General features: G+C 45.0%; 1 protein-coding gene across 4 annotated transcripts in view; it reads right to left on the reverse strand.

The window, feature by feature from the left end:
* Positions 1-23,219, reverse strand: part of Iqsec2 (IQ motif and Sec7 domain ArfGEF 2) — a 79,022-nt gene that overhangs the window by 41,013 nt on the left and 14,790 nt on the right. Inside the window, exons 2-3 of one of the 4 annotated variants that reach the window (XM_087902785.1) lie at positions 16,944-16,973; positions 3,654-3,749 (exon numbers count right to left, since the gene is read on the reverse strand). In XM_087902785.1, the coding sequence (XP_087758911.1) occupies positions 3,654-3,749; positions 16,944-16,973 (126 nt within the window). Of the gene's footprint in view, positions 1-3,653; positions 3,750-5,578; positions 5,727-16,943; positions 16,974-23,219 lie in introns of those variants that run through there. The other 3 variants (XM_087902787.1, XM_087902786.1, XM_087902788.1) reach the window with 3 other exon arrangements.

A 23,219-nucleotide genomic window follows, 5' to 3' on the forward strand; every position in this document is an offset into this window, starting at 1 on the left:
GCAGTTTTTAAAATTTCTTTTAGATTTATTTTATTATTTTATGTGTACAGCATATCACATGTATGCTTGGTGCCTATGAAGGCCAGAGGAGGGTATTGGACCCCCTAGAACTGGAGTTATGGATGGTTGTGAGCCACCATGTGCTGGGAATTGAAGTAGGGCCTCTGAAAGAGCAGCCACAGCTCTTAACTGCTGAGTCATCTTTCTAGTCCATGAATGCACTCTTTGGTAAGATCTGGGTACATTTAATGGGTAAATGTCCTACGCTATTCCTCTTTTTCAAAAAATTCTTAATTAATGAATATTTTCTCTTTTAAATGAGCTTTAAAATGTAATTGCTCAATACCAAATAAAATATCACTGAATTTTTTATGACAAGCACATTGAACATTTTGATCAAATTGGGGAAAATATGATTGTTTACCATACTGAACATTTTCCTCCTCGAATAGAATATAACCCTTGATATAGTAAAGTCTTATAGCCTTCAATAAAAATTTATAGCCCTCTCCAAAACAATTTCCTGTTTCATATAAATTTCTAGGGAGTTTGTAGATTGTTTTTTAATACTGTGAAAAGTATATTTTTCTATTACATCTTTTAGTTAGAGTCTACTGTTATTCAGAGATGCTAATGTTTTGGGTACATATTTGCCCTGTACGTACCTATCACATTGGAATTTCTTAGTAGTTGAAAGAAATTTTCATTTTATTCTCTTTGACTAATTAGACAATTATATCATCTTCAGATAATGCTAATTATGAGTCATTCTATTATTTACACTACTCATTTCTTTTTAAATCCCATTATTTATAATTGGAAAAAATATACACATGTATGAACTTGTCAATTAACAAATTCAATGAAATCCCACTATTTAAAATTTTCAAAAATTATTAAATAATAGTGATAGCAATCATTCTTACTTTGTTCTTCAATTTAATGGAAGTGTATTAAGTGCTTCAATTTTACATCTGATGATTGTCTCTGATTTCTGATAAAAACAAACCTTTACCAAGCTAAGGAAGTTTTCACTAATTCCTAGCTTAATGTATCAGCTATCTTTTGCTGTGTAACAAATTATTCCATTTTAGCAAGAGAATATAATGTAAATTTATCAGAACATTTCCCAGCATTAATAAAGATAATGAAATCATCTTTCCTATAAAGGAAAAATATTGCAATAAATTACACTAACAGAGTTCCTAACATTTATCATTATCACTTGTTATTGTCATTATACTATCATTATTTTAATGTATATGGGTGTTTTGTTTGCATGTATGTCTGTGCACCAAGTGCATGCCGGGTGCCTGTGGAGCCCAGAAGAGGGCATTGCATCCCTTGGAAGTGGGTTACAGAAATTAGTGAGTTGTCATGTGGGTATGGGCAATCGAACCCAGGTCCTCTGGAGGAGCAGTCACTGTTCTTAACCACTGGATCAGCCAGCCAGCCACCAGGGTTCCTAATGTTGAACACTGAACAATCCCTACAATCCTAGGAAGCCTTTATTTGTTAAGATATTCTCTCTCTCTCTCTCTCTCTCTCTCTCTCTCTCCCTTCTCCCTCCCTCCCTCCCTCTCTAAAATTGAGTTCAAACTTGCTATGTAATCAAATCTGACCTTGAGCCTCTATCTTCCATTCCAAGTGCTGGAATTAAAAACTTAAGCCACCAACGCAAGAAAGAGCTACTTTTAGTATGCTAATGGATTCTATTTAATAATATTCTATTACAATATTTGTTACATCAGGTTTGGGGTCAAAAGTCTGAAATCCCAGAACTCAGGAGGTAGAGGCAGTAGAAACACAAGACTGAGCGCAGCCTGGACAACATAGTGGTTTCTAGGATTTCTCAAGTAACTTAGTAAAATAAAGGGAAAATTGACTGGAAACACAGTTCAATCTAACACACACAAATCCCTGCACCTAATTCCTAGTTCTGATAGATAGCAAATAATAAACAGTTGCTCACTGACATATAATTGTTTATGTGTGGGAGAGGGGATTAAAAACCCAGAGTTTTGTGTTATTCCGTTTAGCTTTATCTCCAGCCCCGTTCTGCTTTGTTTTTGAGAAAGGGTCTCTCTACATTGCCCAGGCTGATCACTTCAAACTCCTAGAATAAGACAACATTCTTGCCTCAGCCTCTTGAGTATTGGGGACTGCAGGTATGCCACTGAACGGCCAGGTATCTAGTCTTACGTCATGACGTGGGAAGATGGCTATCTTTTCTTATTAGCTGACCTTGCCAGATTTAATAGAACTTTCAGGACCTACAAAAAACAACTGGACATGGTATTATTCCTCAAGAGAAAAAATTGACCACTTTTTTCATTTTATTTCTCACTTTACCATTCTATTCTGGGTGAGATTTTTTTTGACCTTTTATAGGTAGTTTCAGTAATTTACAGTTTCTAGAAAATCACCCAATTAAATTACATTTTCATGTTTCTTGGTATAAATACATACACACACACACACACACAGCATTTTCTTATAACTTTTTAAAAATCTCCTCAGAATTTATGGTAAACCCTTTTTTAAAAATCTTATTTTGATTATATTTTCTTTGCCTTTCCCCCAATCATATCTGCCAGAGGATCAAAACTTTTGTTTTATTTCTCATTGATTTCTCGCTTCATCTACAGTAATTAATGTATTCTGTTTTCCTCGTGTTGTTCTTTTTCTAGCTTCTTAAGTGGAATAGTTAGTGTAATTTAACCTGTCTTGCTCTCTAATTAAAGCACTGGGAGAACTGGGACTACAGCTCAGTGGTACAATGTTTGCCTTGAACTCGTGAGTGAAGTCTTAAGTTCGATTCCCAGCATCATAATCAATCAGTCAATAAATAAATGGGGCTGGAAACTATGTTTTTCCAGAACCCCCATGGACATACCTCATAGGTTGTGAAATGTAATGATATCCTAAATTAATTTATTGTATATAATCTATAAATTCCATTCTTACTTCTTTTTAAATGTAAGGTCTTTCATTTGTTGAGGTGGGATCTCACTGTGTAGCTCCAGCTAGTCTTGAACTCATTGTGTAGACCAGACTGGCTTTGAACTCACAGAGATCTGCCTGCCTCTGCTTCCTGAGTATTGGGACCAAGGTGTAAGACACCACATTGCTGGGCTTCCCTTTCTCTTAATACTTCCTTTTGTTGAATTCTAATCAGAGATATAAAACAGGATTTCAGATTAACTTGGAAATGATACTGTTCTCCAAAACTGTAGGCAGATCCTTCCCTCTGCCTAAATATCCTTCCACAGTCTACTCAAACGGCAAACTCCTATTCATACTTCAGAACATTCTTCAAATGTCACATATTCCAAGACCAACCACTCCCCGCTATGGAGACTGGCCTCTAGGCATGAATTTCTTTCTTTCTTTCTTTCTTTCTTTCTTTCTTTCTTTCTTTCTTTCTTTCTTTCTTTCTTTTAAAAAAGAATAAAGTACAAATAGATTCCAAAGGTTCTCTTTAGTCTCCAGACCTGCTCTCCCAAGATATTCTCCTCAGACATTCAGACAACCACTCGACAGTCACTCGGGGGACTAAGGGACACGGGGCAGGGGCTGGGGGTGTCTGGCAATGATGGTGCATATTGGTTTGGGAGGGGAAGGATTGGGGGAGAGTTAGGTCTAGCTCTTACCTGCTCTCTGCCAGCCTGCCTGAGGGGGTTAGCTTCATGGAGTCAAGGGCCTGAGTAGGACAGCAATACTGGTGGAGAGTGTGAGACGCTGTGGACCTGAGAGACAGTGAGAGACAGGGAAAGAGAGACAGAGAAAGAGACAGGGAAGGAGGGGAGGGGCAGGGAGGGCAATGGGGACAAGGGGATAAGAGTAGGTGGGGGATGGGAAAAGGGAAGGCTCAGAGGGGAGGAAAGTGAGGGGGGTTGGGGAGGGAGAAAAGAAAGGAAGACATGATGGGAAATGGGAAGACAGGGAAGGAGGGAGAGAGAGAAGAAAAGGAAAGGGAGGAGGAAGAGGAAAGAAAGGGAAGGAGAAAAGGAGGGAAGGAGACATAGAAGGAGAGGGGAGGGAGGGGAGGAGGAAAGAATAGAGGGAGGGATGGAGGGGGAGGGAAATAAAGAAGGAAGGAAGGAAGGAAGGAAGGAAGGAAGGAAAAAGAAAAAACCACAAAGTCAAGAAAGAGAGGACAGCACTCAACCACAAACAGAACACAATGACAACAGGGGGCAGTAGAGACAAGAGCCAGGCTTGGGCCTCCTGTGTTCCAGGTGACTCCGTGGGAACCTGGGTCACTGAGAGACGCTGGGACACCACAGCAGGGAAGGGAAAAGGAGCCCTCCTCACAGCAGACAGCACAGGGGAAGGTAGGAAGGAAAGCAGAGAGAGGTGAAAGAGAAGGAAAAGATGTGTGGGAAATGCAAGGGCTCCCCTTAGAGGAAGCCCCTCACACAAAGGGAGGGTAGGGGAACCCCAAGAAGGGGCCTGAGGTAGGTTAGGGTAGGGCAGAGCACTGAAGGAGCAGAGGAAAAGACAGAGAGAAACCGAAAGAGACAGAAAAGGAGAAGGAGGAAGGGCTAGACAAAAGACACAGAGAGAAGACAGGGAGAGCCAGAGAGTGCCAGAGCAGGAGTGGGGGGTGGGGGGGCGCTGAGGGCAGAGAAGGCTGACAGCATCTCAGTGGTCTTGGTGACAGGATAGGACTCAGAGCTGGGGGCGAAAGGGCAGGCAAGGTAGAGGACAGGGTGGTTCCAAGGAGTCTTTTGCTTCCAAGGCCATTACTGTTCCCCACACATCCCAAAGCTGGGCCCACACTCCGCCCCTCTGCTGCACCCCACCCCCACCTCCAGTGCACAGTCTAAAGGCCCCTCTGGCACCTGCTGAATGTGATTAAAGTCCGGAGAATGGCAAGAGGGAAGAGGAGGGACAGTAAGTAGGGGGGCTAAGGGCTTTATCCCTGCCCTGTCCAACACAGTGTGGTTTCTGGGGGGTCAAATCAAGTGGCCACAGCCAGGACAAGCTGAACGTGGAGCCTGCCCCTCCAAGTCAGTCAGCCTCTGTCTCCACAAGTCCCTAAAGGTAGATGGTCAGTATTGGCCATTCAAGAGCCCAAGTAAAAGTCAGCCCAGCTGCCCATTATCTAACGTGGTACAAGTCAGAGGGTGCCCACATCTTTACAGAGAATCTATCTTCCCATGTGAGAAGTCTCATCTGAGCTCTCAATAGCCATCATCGACAGAATGGCCATTTCTCAAGTACCCTCTATGTGCCAGCCTCAGACACCCTCAGGCTGCTGGAATGTTGGCATCAGAATGTCAGTGGCTGGAGTACACAAGCTGCCGGGTGTGCGAAGCTAACGTCTGGGCAGTCACGGAGGTCACCTCTCACGAACCACTGACTTCCTACTTGGTGCTCCAAGGTCCTGACTGAGCTGGCTCTCAGATGCCCACAGACTCACCCACTCAAGCTGGCTCCCTCTCCTAAACCAAAGGCCTTCTAGAATACAAAAAGGGAGCCAGAAACCAGGAAGCCAGAAGGCGGCTGAATCATCAGGCCAGGTCTGAGCAGGAAGGGAGGGGGGGTCAGGCTAAGTGGCCCAGGTTCCTACCTGCTGCTCCTCCAGGGGGGTTCCATGAGTCTGGACCAGTCCCAGGGGCAGCCCCCTCCCTATTCCCTGCCAGTGCCACCCCGTCACTATTCCCACCTCCTCTTCCTCAGCCCTTCCCTAAAAGGAGGAGTCAAAGAGGAGGGGCCAGGCCAGCTGGGCTGCAGGCCAGGCTGCAATTGGAAACTTTGCTCCTTCCTTGCTCTCCAGGGGCTGGGAATTCCTCACAAGAGGAAGCAGTTTAGAAAGCTCTCTTATTCCTCATGGTCAAACTTGGGGCTGGGCCCCCTCTGTGCATCTCTGCTATCCCCACAGGCAACTTGTCTCATCCTGAGAAGTTTGTGTCACGGGGTCTATTTGAATACCTTCTGTAGAAAACTGAGACACAAAGCTTGGCAGTAGTGGCAGAACCTCAAGATTAGGGCTTAATTTGGATATTCCAAAATCTGGAACCTGGAACCTCAGGTCCATTCTTACTTTGTGCATGCAGAGATCTTTCAGCAGAGGCTTCTCACAAACATCTCTGCTGCAGACCATTTACTGTAAAATTCAAAGCACCCAGTTTCAGATATGAGGATATGGCCCCAAATATTCTTTATGACTATAGTAAACTCTCAAAAAAATCCCAAAGAGAAAAGCACAACTGTACAACTGTCATTTATAATCCAGAGGTTGCTCCTCCAGCAAGACTATGCAGCCTGAATCTACAGGGCCAACAACAGAAACCCGGAGAGGTGCACAATCTCAGCAAAGTCAACACAACAGAGCACAGGCGGGCATCTGGCACCTGCCTATCCACCACAGAACTCTCTACTTTCTACATGAGGAACACCGGAGAAACAGAATGGGGGGGGGGGTGGGCTGAAAGATGGGCGTGTTCTATAAAAAAGGGTAACAGTTACAGCATCCTAGCCTTTCATGGCCCCAGAGCCCAGGCTCCTGGCTGTTCTGAGCAGAAGGCTCCTGGGGAGCGCCAGGGTGCTCAGTGATCTAGAAGAAACAGGAGCTGACAGGCCACAGGCCAACCTTCCTGCCTCCCTACCAGGACAATTGGCTCATCTGAAGAATGCCAAGGCTGCTAGGAAGAGAGAGGCCCTCTGAACCACCACGAACCTGGCATCTGTGGGACCTCTGAGGCCTCCTCTCTCTCTGCCCATCTCCTATTACTGGGTGCTCAAGCCCTTGTCTCAACCTCTGCTTTGTCTACTTTTCTTGGACAACTCTCCCAGCTTCTGCAGCTGCTTCACCTCTGGCCCAGTTCTTCCTCATGCCTGACAGGGGTTGAGGACAGAAATTGTCGTCCTGACTGTAAGGCTGATAATGTGTGACCTCAGGCAAGCCTGTTCTACTCTCTGGGGATTCCAAGAGCCTAGTAGAGTTTAATGTAACCATTTACCTGGGCATATCCCATGAGACTCAGTTTGGCTTTTATAGAAATGACAATTTCCTACTCCATAGGTTTACTTTTGTTTGTTTGAAACACAGTCTTGCTGTGTACGCCAGGTTTACCTAAAATTCATAATTCTCCTGCTTCAGTCTCTCAAGTACTGGCATTACAGGTATGTGCTACCCTGCAATGCTCTGCTTACCTCACAAGGGTGTTTATTCATTTGTCATTTTTGAAATGTGGTCTTGCCACATAGCCTTTGGCTGGCCTGTGACTCGTTATGTAGCCCAGACTGACCTCAGCCTCACACTGAGTACCGGAATTATAGGCACGTGCCACTACACCTGGCTTACCTCACAGGCGCTTGTCAAGATTCCATAAGCTTGAGTATGCACATGAAGATGAAAGAGTCACTGCTGGAGTAAGAGCATCTGACCCTTCTCCCAAAGGACATGGGGGGCGGGAGGACTTGCCAGAAGCCCATTTGCTTCAGAGATGAGGAAGAATTCTAGAAAAACACCTGTTAATGAACTGGAGCCTTTGTGTAATTCAGACCTATCTACACAAGTTACATAAATTTATATGATGACTCACCAGGGGCTGAACGAATTTAGAGTGAGAAGCTTAATCCAGTCACAGGGCACTGGTGAGTACTTCATTCGACAGATACTATGGACTAGGCACGGTGCTGGGTTCTAAAAGTATAATATGTCCTGTCTTTGGGGCGCTTATGTCTAACTGAGAGGAGACAGACATTCTGTTCATGTGGAGACAGGAAGCAGAAAGAATTCTGTGCAGAAGAAAGGGCCCAAGATGCCACTTCCAGGAACTTCCAAGAGGCCAATGTGGCTGAGTGAAAACTTCACTGAGAGACACGTATGAGGACAGAGATGCAGAAAGGGTTCAATCTTGGAAATCCCTGGAGGCCAGGATAGGGGTTTCTTGCTTATAGTAGGGTTATTTCAGAAGTCTGTAGTTCATGGATAGGCATGGACGGAGTATCTCTAAAGCCCCTGCAATAGGATGAGAAGGATTCTATAGGAAACATTACTTTTCCAACTTTTGTCAGCTACTCAGAGGACTGTGTGACTCCAAAGGGTAAAAAAGCTTTGACTATTATCCCATGCTTTAAATACCTAGTAAATGAGCTAGTAGTGGGGGACATCCCATGGATCCTTCAGTGACCTAGCCTCTCTCTCCCACCCTCAGCTAATCTGGGTCTTCCTCCATTTTGGGGGGATAGGGTTTTGCCTCGTAGCCCAGGCTGGCCTTAAACTCAAGCTCCTGCTGCCTGCACCTTCTCAGTACTATGGTTACAGATATGGACCACATTGCCCCCAACCTGCACCTCCCCTGGACAGAATTACTTCTAATTCTCAGGCACATGCAGCTGCTCCATGCCTCGTCTTAACCAGTACTCTCCCTCTGGGCCCCCACGACCACCTCCCGACCTACACAGTACTTCCTTGTTCTTCCAAAGTCAGTTAGAAGCTGTGTCCTCTGGGTACGTGCCCGGATCCCACCTAGGCAGGGTGGATCACCTCCTTAGTGTCCCTTCCACCCTGCTCACCTCACAATACTGCTCATGGCTTCATCTACTTAATTGGGAAATCTGCAAGAATAGGTGTCCCACTGAGCCCAGTGTCCCCAGCACCTAGCACAGGTCCACCAGGTTATACATGTTGCTGGGAGACAATGAACACAGCACAGGAAACTGCAAGATGGGCCAGTGGACACTAGAGGGCACTGAAGTCACTGCAATTCAGTGGGTACAACTGGACCAAGGCATCAGCTCCAGCCTCCTCAGGTAAACTTTTCTATTTGCAGACCCTTTCTCCTAACAGTTCACTCCCACTGCATATGAAGCTTGAGTCCCTCACCAAGGCAGGTGTTAACCAGCCCTCCCACATGTCTGGCCTGCAAGCTGTCCATTACGTCTCACACCGCTCCAACCTCCCTCAGATAGCGTCTACTCATCTTCCAAGTCTCAGTTTGGATGTCAGCTTGGGTATCTTCCCTGACCCTCAGGCTGGGTTAGGCATACTTCCCTGATGCTTCCACGGGACACCACACTTCTCTTATCATTGTGGGTACTTCTATGCTTCCTAACTAGACAGTAGGGTCCAGCACAAGGCCCATCACTCTATTATGCACCATCTTATCAGTCAACTAGTATCAGTAGGTACTAGATAAATTATCCTCCAATGGTGTACAAAAAATGCATAAACGGATAGATTAATGATTTGGGCAAATCACTTTACCTCCGCTAGTTATGTCTCCCACCTGTCAGAATGGCCACACAAATTAAAGATAATGTGTGTCAAGTTTCTCTAACACTACCTGAAATTCAGCAGATATTTTCAGAACAAAAGCAATAATTAATATTTGGAACAAGAAAACAAAGGAAGAAGAGGAGTTGAAATGGACTTTGCCTGAGCCTTGGATAATCTCTGTCATTTAGACTTACCAGTAATAATAGGATGGTCATATTTATTAGAAGAACAGCAGCATCCCTTACATGCTGGAATCGAACCAGAAGGCCCCAGATGAGGTGGTAGGAAGACTCTAGTTTCAGCTAGAGGATGCTAGGTCAGGGCCAAGTCCAGAGCTGTGGGCACTGCCCTCACATCTAGAGACCAGTCATTACTGGCACAGCTGGATCCTAACTCTTTACTAATAGGTGAAAACTTGTCCAAGGGGTCATTAATTCCCTCTGTAATTAATGTAAAAACTGCAGGGTTTGTACTAATGGAAAAGTAAGTTCAAGCGTCACGCTGGTAATATTGATAATGTATCTCTGTAATTATATACTACAAATAACCATAAATTTAGTCACTGAACTAATAAAACAGAAAAATCCCTAAAGCAACCACAAGCTTGGTAGCAACTGTACCATCAGTGACATTATGCCAGTTGTTCTGAGGCTATGAAAATTGCCACAAACTGATAACAATGGTAATTTGCACCATGCATTTAAAAGGTGCTTTGGGCTGGCACATGCCTTTAATCCCAGCACTCAGAAGTGCTCTCAACCTCAGTTCAAGACCAGCCTGGTCTACATAAAGAGTTCCAGGCTAGCCAGAAATACATAGTGGGACTCTTGTCTCAAAACAAAAACAAAACAGCTTTAAAAGGTGTTTGACTTAAAATAAAGAAACAAGATAGCTCAGGAATAGAGCATATGCCTAACATGCATGAGGTCCTGGGTTCAACACAAACATCACAGGAAAAAGTGAAAAATGGTTTTAGATAAAATAGTGTGTTTTGATACAAGAACTTGAAAACAGAGAGCAAAGGTCACCTGGAAATAAGTAGGAACCAAAAACTGGGCGGATGGGCAATCTTAACATCATAGACCAGGCTGGCCTCAAACTCAGAGATCTACCTGCCTCTGCCACCCAAGGGTTGGGATTAAAAGTGTGTGTCACCATGCCCAGCTCCTGACCTGACTTTTGTGCACATAAGAATTCTTCTGAGTACGGAAGAAGCACCAAGCTCTAAGTACTTTACCTCTCTACCCTCATCCGTTTCCAAGAGAAAAGAAACCCACCTTGCTGTCTTGTATTACCAGAGGCTGGAAAGAATCTCTGCAGTTAGATGATAGGGACCTTAAGTCACATAGCTTCCAGGTTTGTGACCATGCTAGGGTGCATGGCAGCAGAGGAAGCCACAGAGAATAATCACCAAAAAAAGAGATGAAGAGGGGTCAGGCAAGCTATGAGGGATAGACAAGACATAGGCCCAAGAGATCCACAAGTGATCCAAAGAGCAATCTTGTCCTTGACTTCTGGTCTTGATTTTGGCTGGTGAAAAGCATGGCTATCATTCATTTACTATTCTTAATTTTGAGAGAAGTAACCTCTTATATCCCCCCCCCATTTCTGAGCTAGCACAGGTAAGCTTCTGTTCCCTGCAACAAAATGTACCCAAACTAAGACAAGTGAAATTTGGGGATACAAGTGCAGGGCTTGTATAAGGGAAAACTTAACAACACTTATGTCAGGATAAGTGACTGCAATTATTAGGAAATTTGTTGTTTGTTTGCCAAAAGCTCCTCCTCATTTCCTGACACTTGCTATCACAGCCACACACTACAGGCAGACATTCACACACACAGACAGTGACACACAGAGACAAATGCACCAACCACCAAATATGCTTACGTGCAGACACCCTAACATGCATGGCCTTGAAGCAGCATGCAAAGTTGTCCCTGTGTTCATCTCAGCAGCAATGACGCAGAGCCTCCCTGACATGCAGCAATACACACCCACACATATGAACACAGTGGTGCCTGTAAGGCTCAGGGCAAGAGTCGAAGCTTAACTGGGCTCTGCATAGCCTCCCTCCCCAGCTGCCAAGTGACTCATCCCTAGGGCTGCTAATTAAAGCCAGGACAGAGGGGACAGAGGCAAGGGGAGGGGAAGAGAGGGAAGGCAAGTTTATTTTGGTGCCAACCAGACACTTCGCCAGCTTAGGGGTCACCCATTTCCGGGGGCTGGGCCAAGTGGAGGTAGGGGAACTCAGAGAGGAAGGGGAAAAGAGGAACCATTTGCCCTATCTCACATCTCTGGAGCTTCCAGAAAAATTTCCTCCTTTGGGAAAATTATCCAGCTCCCCTTAGTCCTACCTTCTGTCTTGTCATCTGAAGCCAGAACAATCCCTCCAGACTTTTGTTCTTATACACTCGTCATCCACCTCGTTATCACATTCTAAAGCTAGCTTATCTTTATTTGCAGCAACCCTAGACTAAGAGCTCCCAAAGGGCAGGGGTCCGCAATTACCTCCTTCTGTGTCCCCCTCCTCCCAGATTGTCCAACGCAGGCCTGTTGAATGAATGCCGGACATGTTTCAGGAAAGCAGTCGGGTAAAACCCACGACACTGTGCTGATTCCAGCTCAGATGAGCTAGATTCCCACCTTAACTTTTACCGTGGGGAAAATTATCTTAGCTTTCAAAGCCTTAGCACCTTTGCAAAACAACAGCAATATAGAGCCTTTAAGATGATAGTGAAGACGAAACGAGAGACTACATGTAAAGTGCCATCACTTGGTAGGGCTGCTGCTGCTCAAAATGAAAAGTCACACCTGCACCCCAGGCTAGGAGTAGAAGGAATGCTTCAGAGGCAAGCTCTAAACCTAGATCCACCACAAGCTACCAGAAGGAAAGCAGACAGATCCCAGGAGCTTACTGAATACAGTCTTATGTAAATGGGGAATCACAATACGTCACCATAAATGTACCCGCCAAGTATCATGTGGAGAGCCCAGCTCTTAGAAGTAGCTCAATAAATTGCAGAAGCGATCACAAAGGATAGCTAGCAAAAGGGGCCCAGACCTTGGATGCTTAGGAAGCCTAGGATGGAGGAAGCAGTCTGGGTGGATGAGGGCCAGGCTTCCCACACTGGACAGGATGGGAATTGCGTCCCCTCTCCCAGCCAGAGAGCAGGTTGCAGGCAGTAAGTAACAAGGCTGGAGGCACAGGAAGCAGTAGGAACAGAGAGTTGGGCAGGGTGGGCAGCCAGGCAGAGCTGAACAGGAAGCATATGGGAGGGAAGAATTGGGCACAGCTCGGGGCACTCTGGGGCTTGACAGTATCTCAGATATGGGAACGGGGGAGCCAAGGAAGGACTGTAAGGTCTTAGTCATCCTAGGAGGTCAAAACAAGGAAGAATCTTCAAAGTTACCTAAACCAAATTCTCAGTGGGACAGATAGGGACACTGAGGCCCGGAGTGGGAGGCCTCCTCTGGGAACAGAGCCAGCCATTGCTCCTCCTCCCACTTCCCCAGACATCAGTGGCTTCTGTTGCCATGGGGATGTCCCTGGCTCAGAGGGTGTCAGTGGCTCCCCAACCCCCTCCCTCCTTCCCTAGCAACAGGCCACCTCCTCTTGCTCTTATCATTGCATGCCTAGCAACCTCAGCCTGGTCCCTAGGGCCATGAAGTTCCAGTCTGACCTCGTACAGCTATGACTGCCTCTGGGACAGCTGTGACTCCCTCGTCTTCTGCTGATGGTAACAATTCGGCCTCTTCCGACGGCCTGTTTTTAAGTTCTACCCCTGTCTACATTTTGCAGCGTGACTCTAAATCATACAGCTACGAGTCAGTTTAAGAGAGACTGGAGCACAACTGGTTGAGTCGCTATTTGATGTTGAGCACAGCTTTAGTTCAACTTCCCCCAACTCAGAGAAGTCAGAACCATTGCTTCCATTTCATAAAAGAGACACAAAGGGCCAGAGAATTTAAGTGGTGATGGCAAAAATCAGACAGCTAGGAAGCAGGCTGTGTTGACAAGCTTTATGATCTTTACCTATGCCTAGTCTTACTCTGGACTTCGGTTAAGGTACCTTTAGGGCTGACAAATTCTGATGAATATACAGGAAACCCAGACATCTATCTTTGCCCCTTACCCCATCACCGGCTATTCAGCTTTAATTATACTCTTCCATTCAATACTGAGGGGTCGGTCCTAAAGCCTGGGCCCTAACATGGGTGTCTGCAGTCCATGTATTCTACTCACGCCTTGCTACTCACGCCAGTTTTCACACTAGCTGAGGCCTAATCATCTTCTTGGCATTTCTTCCACTCACCTAACTCTTTTCCAGCCACACATGTACCCAGGTATGCACACACTCATGAGTGCAGCTGCTTCCTGGATGGGGAAATTGGAATTTGACAATAGCCAAACAGATTTGCCCAGTCAAATCATTGGAAAGCAACATAGCCCAAAACAGAGCCCTTAAGCTTGGATCCAAAAATTTCTACTGTTTTTTTTTTAATGCCACAGAGTCTACTTTCCTTCCTTCCTGGTCACTTAGGTGTGTATAACCTGCAGCCCATAGGCCGCCTACACCCCAGGATAGCTATAAATGGTGCCAATACAAAATTAGGGACTTACTTAAAACAGAAGATTGGATGTGCATGTGTTTGTAGATGGTATGTGTGCATATGGGTACACAAGGATATGTGTGTGTGTGTGTGTGTGTATGTGTGTGTGTGTGTGTGTGTGTGTGTGTGTGTGTGTGTGTGTGAAGGCCAGAGGCAGATAACAGATGTCTTCTTCGATTGCTCTTCTCTATTTTGAGACAGGGCCTCTCACTGATTTGTTAGGATGGCTGGCCAGTGAGCTCCAGGGATCTGTCTCCCTAGCACTGTGATTACCAGACCACGCCATCACGCTCAGCTTTTTATATGGCTTCTAGACATCTGCCTGAGGCCCTCACGCTTATATAGCATGCACTTAAGCAAATGTGCCATCTCCCCAGCTGCTATTATGAGATTTTTTGCATTGTTTTGTAGACATCAGTTTACATAGTTCTCGTATGCGAACTTCGTAGATGACAGCATCATGTCATAAAGTCACAAGGCTGGACATGCCTGAAGAGATCCCTGATGCATTCTTGACCCAATGAGGGTTCTGACCTCTAGGAGTTGTTCTTTCCTGCTGACATCTGTTTTAGTCCGACTGACTGGACCATGGCTTTAAACATGCCCCCTTGCTTTCCTACTCATGCTGACTCTACACCCAGGGACTTGCCGTATGTAAAATCAGTCCCGTGCAGCCCTGCCTGCTTAGATATCACCTGCTCCAAAGAAACACTCCCTTACTGTAGTGAACTTGAGAAGTTATGTGTGGGACCTGAGAGTATCCTCAGAGAGCCCCATCCAGCTGTGGTTCCACAAGACATTGTCTTATATGTGCTATCGCTATAGGCTCTTCTGCTGCCCTGTAGCTACTACTATAGTCTGAGTTTGATCTACCTGCTGATTCCTCAATGCTTCTATAGCCTCCTTGACTATGAACCCAGCATACATGCCAGGAAGCAGATGTAAAATCAACACCAGCATCAGAATCAGAGAGTCCAGGATATGAATCAGAGAAATTCCACCCTATGCCATTGATCTTCTCTCCCTGGGTGAGGCACTGACCCTCTTGGGATCTCCTCTTCCTCGTTTATCTTTGTTTTGTCTTTGAGACAAGGTCTCACTATGTAGCTCTGCCTGTCCTGGAACTCTCTCTGTAGACCAGGCTGGCCTCAAACTTACAGCAGTTCACCTGTCTCTGCTTCCCAACTGCTGGGATTAAAGGTGTGTGCTACCACCGCCCAGCTCCTTTTCGTCATTTGTAAATCAGACATCATAATCCATGCCTAATGCAGCTGCTGTGAGCTTTAAAAGATCATATTTAGAGTGATTAGTATCTGAAGAATCAATGATAATTATTATGATTACTAATATTTGGATGGTGCTCATCATCTACAAAGCTGTCAAGAAGGCCTATAGTGACAGTATAGGCAGCAATCTGGGCTTGGGGCCAAGCAGACTGGAGTTTAAATTCTGGCTTGTTTCCTCAACTGGAAAACACAGACGATAAGGCCAGCGCAGGTTCCATCCACAGTGTCACTGGGTGGATCAAATAAAACAAATCCTTGACAAATTCTGTAAGTTATAAAGGCCCAACATATGCCATCATGTGAGTCATGATTATGGCTATTATTAAATACCATGAGCTAAAGGTTTCAGGAACTCCCCAGCTGGGAGGAGCTGACATCTAGAGATGTGCTCAGTCTGGTTCCTCAACAAGTTAGCAGGCACATCCACAGAGATGCCTATGGGAGGCCTGGGCCTGAGGTCATACCAGGTGCCTTTCTCCAAACCCACAAGAAGGACACTGAGATCCTATGTCCTTTCTTAGAGAAGTGCCCTCCTAAGTGCTAGAACAAGCTGTGCCTGGCTATGCTCCTTGGCAGCATGCAAGGATTAATTGTGTGCCATCACAGACCTCTAGCCCAGACACCAGGGCTGACTATATCCATCACATTCTCACTGATTTAATGCTGGCCTCGGAATGTATCTTCCCTGCCACGCACACAGCCCTCCTCTTGGACATGGGCACCAATGTGGTCACTCCAGACCTCCTGCAAGAGATGCTAGGACAGACTTCTATGCACAGGCAACTTCTGAGCCAGCCTGCTAACCTGCATGACAGGAACTGTGCTGTTCCACATGGTTGGCCAAACTGTGCCCCACCCCAGGGTTTACCGTTGAGAGGCAGTGAGTGGGGGGTTGCGCCCCATTTGAGCTGTGTTCACCAACCCGGAAAGCCTGGTGAGCGAGGTTCACAAGAAAGGGCCCTTTCTTCCAACAGATCCATTCAGAAGGAAGAAGCGCCCCTTAAGTGAACCATTTCTACTCATGACAAAGATGTCATATTTACTAGTGCAGGCCTGGAGAGCACTGGTTACCCCATTGTGTGCCTCTACTGCCTGGGTTCATCTCATTTCAAAAGCCATAGTTCCCAGTCCCGATGCTAAGACTAGACCACACCCTGAACCCCCTCACCATCCCCACATTATCCCTGCTTTTGATACTTCTGCCTTCATGGGGTTTCTGACAGGTGAGGGCCAGAGGAATGCACAAAGGGCTCCAGTCTTAGTCCAGTTTTGCTTCTGCTTCCTCAGCTGGTAACCTTTAAACCTTACCAAAGCTTACAAACTTTAACCAAGCATGCAAAAAAAATGTTTCCCTGTCATCATATACATATTTCTAACATCTAGAACGTGTCACATCTAAAGTCAATCTAAGGCCCATTACGTGAGACTGGCAGAACTCAGGATAGAGAGGGAAAATAAGACCAGGCAAGCCCAGCATCCATTGTTCCCTTCTTTCCTAGAAAAAGAAAGTAGAAAACTTCCTGGGTCTGGAGCTGACCGAGATCAGCCTCTTACATGGCCCTGCACTGAGCAGCAAAGCTCTCAAGTCCAATGGACCGCACAGACTGAGTAATGGTCTTTAACACCATGTCTATGCCTGCCATGTTCTCCCTGTCCTCCCATCCATTCCACACCCACCTCTAATACCAATGGGGAAAGAACCCTGCCATTGACCCCTGCCCATGAATCCCAAAGTAATAACCAGAAAACCCTTCCACCCCAAGCCCAGCCCCATCCCCCAAGTACTACTAAAGAAGCGAGGTACTGACCTGACTGTTCTGGAATTCTCACCATCAGATCTGCAAAAGAAACAGGAAATAAACAACAGTCAGTACAGGTGCACCACTCTTTCTCCTACCCTACCCTGAAGTCCAACATATGTCATGAAAGCACAGACATGTGTTTCATTCATGCACAGAGAATAGCAAGTGCAAAGGCCATGGCAGTGAGTGCTTAGTCAGTTGGAGCAACAGGGAGAAGGACTGGTTGGCTAGGTAAGCAAGTCAAGGGCCACTGGAGGGATGTGAGGTCAAGGACGGAGCAGCAGTCACAGTGAGTATGCATCTTCTTGGTCTGAGAAGCAGCCAGAGACAGCCAGGTTCAGATATTGTCTCTGCTACTTACCATCCCTGTGAGCTAGGCAAGCTACTTCATTTCTCTAAGTCTGAGCCTCAGTTTCCCTCAGTCCCCCAATAATACGAGATTAATCCTCACAGAGCTGTTGGGATGAGTAAGCTCTTTGGAACCGAGCAGACAAATGCCACATATTATTAATAAGATACAAGAGGCTTTGCCAACTGCCTAGTCTGACCTGCCTATTTTCCAGATGAAAGAATGAAGCTGAGCGGGTAAATGACTCAGCTGCTGTGCTCCTTTCTACTATGCTGGGCTGCCTTCTTCATTATGCATGGCCCCAGATGCAAAAGAAGGGTGAAATTGAATGGAGTGAAGGCCAGCTCTGCGGAAAGCCAGGAAATGAGCAAAACCAGGACCATTTCCCTCCCCCTCACTCTTCTTTGGGAAGAATGTGCATTGTGCAGGCACACACGCCTGTACAAGCAGCCACATGGCTAGTATGTGTGCACATGCACTTGTGTGGTGGAGGTTAGGACAGAGAAGTTGTTATACTGGGAGCAGAAGAGGAGGGAAAGGAGAACCAGGGACCCTGGAATTGGCAGAATATTGGGACGTAGTCTTTCTCCCTCTTCAACCTACACCTCTGGTCCTCTCCCAGGCTGAACTGAAAAAAGCACAGAGATGAACACATAAGACTCTGTCACCAACTGAGAGAGCCAAGATACAATCTTAGGGTTTCTTTGGGGGGCTGTTATCTATATTACATTGAGAGGATGATTTTAGAAGAGCATCTGTTGAGAGAGTGAGCACGCTTGCACACGCACGCACTCACTCACGCACGCACGCACACTCTTACTCCATCAAGGAAGGGAAAGTAAGCATCGGGGTGGTAAGTGAGTCTGACAGCTTACTAGCCACATTATCCTGAAGAAGTCACCTTGTTATCTAGAACCTCAAAGTCTTCACTCAGTAAATGGGGCAGTATGGGGCAGTGACAAGAAACCCTCCCTTCATGGAATGGCTTTGAGGCTCAAAGTGCCTGACACCTGGTGCCAATCTGTTGCCTTTTTGTCCCCTTACAGGGCTAGAAAAATCAAGGCCACAGCACAACTTATTACAGTTATTCAAACTTTCCATCACACTCTATAGCAACAAGATGGCTTCTGGAATCCCAGCTCAGTTATTCTCAGGTATCAAGTCAAAGGAGCCAAACTTGAATGACTCCCCAGCTGCCTACAGAATGGAAGCCAGAACCCTCAGCACCTCTAACACTAATCTCCTGCTCCAGGGAGGCTGGACTACAAGCACACATTTATTCAGCTGGCTATACTGTAGGTTCTAACCTGGGAAGGCAACTACTTACTCAAGGAGTTCGACTTCATCGTTATCATTATGAACCATCACTGAGCATCTACTATGTACCAATTTATAGTATCCCTGCTTCCAAAACATTTCTCTGATGTGTCACCATTCTCAAAGTGGCAGTGGGGTTAGGGGAAATGTTCAAGTCCTGAGGCAGAGTGTATTAGCCAATTCTCACACTGGACTGATTCTTCTTAGTTTGGGAGAACATAGCATCATAAGATCCAAAGTGGGGGTGCATCCTATCTCACAGGTCTATCACTAAGCATTTAGTATGTTGTATATGGGGAACAATAATGCTAGTCAGTTTTTGTCAAACTGACATAAACCTAGGTATACTTGGGGAGAGAAAAGAGAAAATGCCTCCATAAAATTGATCTATAGGCCAATAGGCATAGCCTATTGGGGGTGGTGTCACTCTTGGGCAGGTGGTCCTGGGATGTACAGGAAAGCAGGTTGAGCAAGGCAGGGGGAGGAAGCCAGAAAGCAGTGTTCCTTCATGGCCTCTGCTTCAGTTCCTGCCCTGACTTCCTTTAGTGATAGACTGTGGTGTAGAAGGGTAAACTGAAATAAACCCTTTCCTCCCCCAAAGGTCATGGTGTTCTATCACACCAACAGAAACTCTAGGACAACAATCATCATATAATGCTAGCTGGACATTATTCCTCATCTGTAAAATAATGGAGCTGTGTTAGTTGCATTCTAAGCAGTCTTTAGGCTTTAACATGTTTACTTTCTGCCAGGCACTGGTGGCCTGGCACCTTAAATCCCAGTGCTTGGGAGGTAGAGGCAGGTGGATCTCTGAGTTTGAGGCCACCAGCCTGGTCTACAGAGTGAGTTCCAGACAATCAGGGCCACACAGAGAAACTCTGTCTTAAAAAACCAAGCAAACAAACAAAAAACACAAAAATTACTTTCTTCAGAACTCCAAGGTTTATTTCTTTTATCAACTAGAGTCAGCTGTCCACATGTGGAACCAAAGACCCAAGAATCACACTCCACTATTTTTATTAAGTTCAGCAGAAGGAAATTCTGTCCATATGTCTGTCTGTCTATCTAGTTATCTGTATATATGTATGCATGTGTGCATACACACACCCATATCAGTCCATATGTTCATACCCTGTTTGCATGCCCCCTTTTCTCCTTAGGCTAACTCTGGGCCTAATGAGTAGACTTGGATAATAAGACTACAACCCCTAAAAGTAAGCTTGAGAGATCTGGACAGGGAATTGAGTCCCAGATACCTAGAGTATGGTCTAGAAGGGATGGGGTCCTAATGAGCATGGCTCCTTGATCCCACATATACTTGCTTGGTGGGGAGGGGGTCTTTGAAGTTTAGGGCCAGGCCTCTGTTTCTTAGTACAGTTCATGATATTGGGATTTGTAATACATAGAGCCCAAGATCCTCTCCTCCTTTGGATTCCTTAGCTAGGTCCTGCTTTGGTAGTTTAGGGAGTAGGGATGCCCCAAGTGGCAAGGCCTTCAGGATGCAGCTTTCACTGCAAACCTCATTAAATAAACACATTGATTCCCAGGCTGTCCATTGGGGCATTTCATTCGTAGCTCTTTTGGTATACTGATATTCACTTCTGAACAGCTTTTGCAAAAATTGTGCACTGAATGCATTCTTATATTAGAAAATCTAGAAACCCTTGGAAAAGGAAAGGAGAAAAAATGTGTGAAATTACATCGCAGAGGCAGCAACCACTCTGAACCGTTTCTATTCCTCTCATTCTCTGCAGTTCTTTATGTAGTAGAAATGATTTTGCACTGTATGATTTTCATGGCTTTTTATATTGCATGTTTGCCCATGTAACTGCATATTCATTACTTTGATTTGTCAAGATGCAGTTAACCATCCTCTGAATGTAGTGAACAGAAGTAAGTATATTTTCTCATTGCTTGAAATTGTGCTTTGGTAGTCTTTCTTTTCCACACAGCTTTAAAGCAACACATGACTTTTAGGAAACTAACCTTATATAGGAGCAGTTGCATCCAGCTTAGTTCTCTTTCTAGACTGTCACTCCCGCTAGCTATGTCTGCTTTTACAGTCATGCATTCATTCCATTAGCACACAGTCACTCTGTACTTCTAGGAACCAGATCCCGAGCTAGGGCTATGGGAAGAAATGAGGCACAGCTCCAGACCACCAGAAGATGTGTCAATCACACTTTTCAAAAGGCAATTTCAGAACATCGTGATTATGGCTGAGAGGGAAGGAAGAAGCAGATATCAAGGGAAAACAGAGAAGGGTCTCCTGAACCCACCCTATGGACATGAACATAAACTTTTTGAGTATATGGTACTTACATGAGTCATGGAAGATAAATAAATATGAGTTGGTTAGAATAAGAAAGGGAATGTTCACTTAAACACAATGAGTGGAATAAACTGATTTATCTGTTACTCCCCAAATCCCACTAAAATGTAAGTAAATAAATTTTTTAAAAAAAGATAGAAAGATAAAGTCTGCAGTGTCGACCAGAAGTAACTATTCCACTTAGAAAACCCTTTCAGGGCTCAGGATTTGGAGGTGCTGTACACCTCAGAAGGCAGAGTGAGGGATAAAGCTAAAAATAGTGACTTGCAATGTTGTCCTCAATGCTGTCCAGTCAGAGGCTTTCCACCTCCAGCGCCATCCCAGCAACCAGAGGCTTTGGATTTGAGAACACCAGGTGCAGTAGCAGACGGGCAGATGGGGTAAAACAGAGCTAAAGGCAAAGGGATATTCCTTGGAAAATAGTGGGACCCTAACTTCCTTCTACTCTCCGACTTCAGACAGCATACTCGAGTGTGCACGGCTTTTGTGTACCTGTGTAGTGTCACGGACGCTTTCTTAATGCAAAGACACTTAAGTTAGGACTTCTGTTTTTACGGTTTATTTAGTTGTATTTTATGTGTATGAATGTTTTTTCTGCATGTACGTGCACTGCGTTTGTGCTTGGAGCTAGCAGAGGCTAGAAGAGGAAGCTAGATCCCCTGGAACTGTAGTTGTGGGTGGTTATAAACTGCTTCGCAGGTGCTGGAAACTGAACTTGGGGCCTCTGAAAGAGTAACAGGTGCTCTTAACTGCTGAGTCATCTCTCCAGTCCCCAGTTTAGGTATATTTTGCTTCATGTTAAATAAACCTTAATAAAATTCATTATTTTCAAAGGAAACGAAGTTCCAGGCAGTCAAAGCCTACACTATGATGCAAAGCTATGTGGGAGAGACCACCAACCTGGAAGGCAGATGGACAAAGAAAACAAACCAAAGAAGGAATTTGGAAGGAACAAAGACAATGAAGAAATCTGGGAAGTGAAAAACAGTGAGAGCCAGAATAAAAATGTCAGTGCGATTAGAAAATAAAAGGTGAAGAGATAGCCTAGGAAACAAAGTAACACAATAAAGAGAATGATGGAAGAGAAAAGATGAGAAAATTAGAGGATTAATTGAGGAATTCCTCCGTCTAACAATAGGGGTTCCAGAAATAGAAAATGGAAGAAACAGCGGGAAGGAAATGCTCAAACACACAATATAAGAATGTTTCCCAGCACTGAAGGAATGAAAGGCCAGCAAGACAAACAGCACAAAGACCCACATTGAGATATGTTGCTATGGGATTTCAGAACACTGAGGAATAAAGAAAGATGCTAAATGCTTCTACAGAAAAAAATACATTATGTATAAAAGGTCTTTCTAGAGTGTTATTGGTCATTAGTCTTTCTGTAGTCCTTGTTCAACATAACTCTGGACAAGTCTGGAATAAAAGGATGGTATTAGTGGCGATGATGATGGCAAAGATCAAGTCACACTTTCAACTAAATATCTGTCTATATTTATTATTTTTCTGAGATAAGATTTCACCAGGTAGTCCAGGCTGGCAAGGGAATCTTAGAAGGCATTTCTGCCTTCTAAATGCTGGGGTTATAGGCATGTACAAGGCTATCACGTTTTAAATGTTATGTTCCAGAACTAAAGAGGCAAAGATCACGTTGTGTTTATATCTTGAAGAAAACAAAGAGACCACAACCAAAGACAACAGTATATAAATTTTGCTTTATAATTGCTAGGAAGCACCAGGGAGGCTTCACCCAAGGTATGCCTTCTTTAAATCCTAAACAGGTATTATATAATCATAATAAACATAATAAGCAGCTATTACTGGTCTTTATCATAGCCAAACTTATAATAACCCAAATAATAACAATAGTACTATTTATTATGTGGTTCTAATGGTTCAGGACTCATGTTAGCTCCCTAACATCTGCGCAAGGTAGCTATTCTCATCGTACAGATACAGAAACTGAAGCTTGGAGGAGCAATGTGAATTACCCACAATCACCCAGCCAATAAGCGGAGGATGAGTTGAAAATCTTTGTCTGATTGCTTGGCTTTTTGAGACAGGATTTTGCTATGCAGTGCATGCTTATGGGGGAACTTGTGGTCCTCCTGCTTCTGCCTCCTGAGTCAGCATGTGTCATCCTACATGCTGACAACAAATGCCTTTAACTGCCACAACTTCTGCTCCTTTCTGTCACAGCAGAGCCAAGAGGCACTTCCTCTCCCATGCGGCCTTGCAGACCTGATCTACCTTCCTCACCTGCCTCCCATCTCCCCTCCAC

Source organism: Myodes glareolus, chromosome X (assembly GCF_982192425.1).
Source record: "Myodes glareolus chromosome X, mMyoGla1.1, whole genome shotgun sequence".
Taxonomy (NCBI): domain Eukaryota; kingdom Metazoa; phylum Chordata; class Mammalia; order Rodentia; family Cricetidae; genus Myodes; species Myodes glareolus.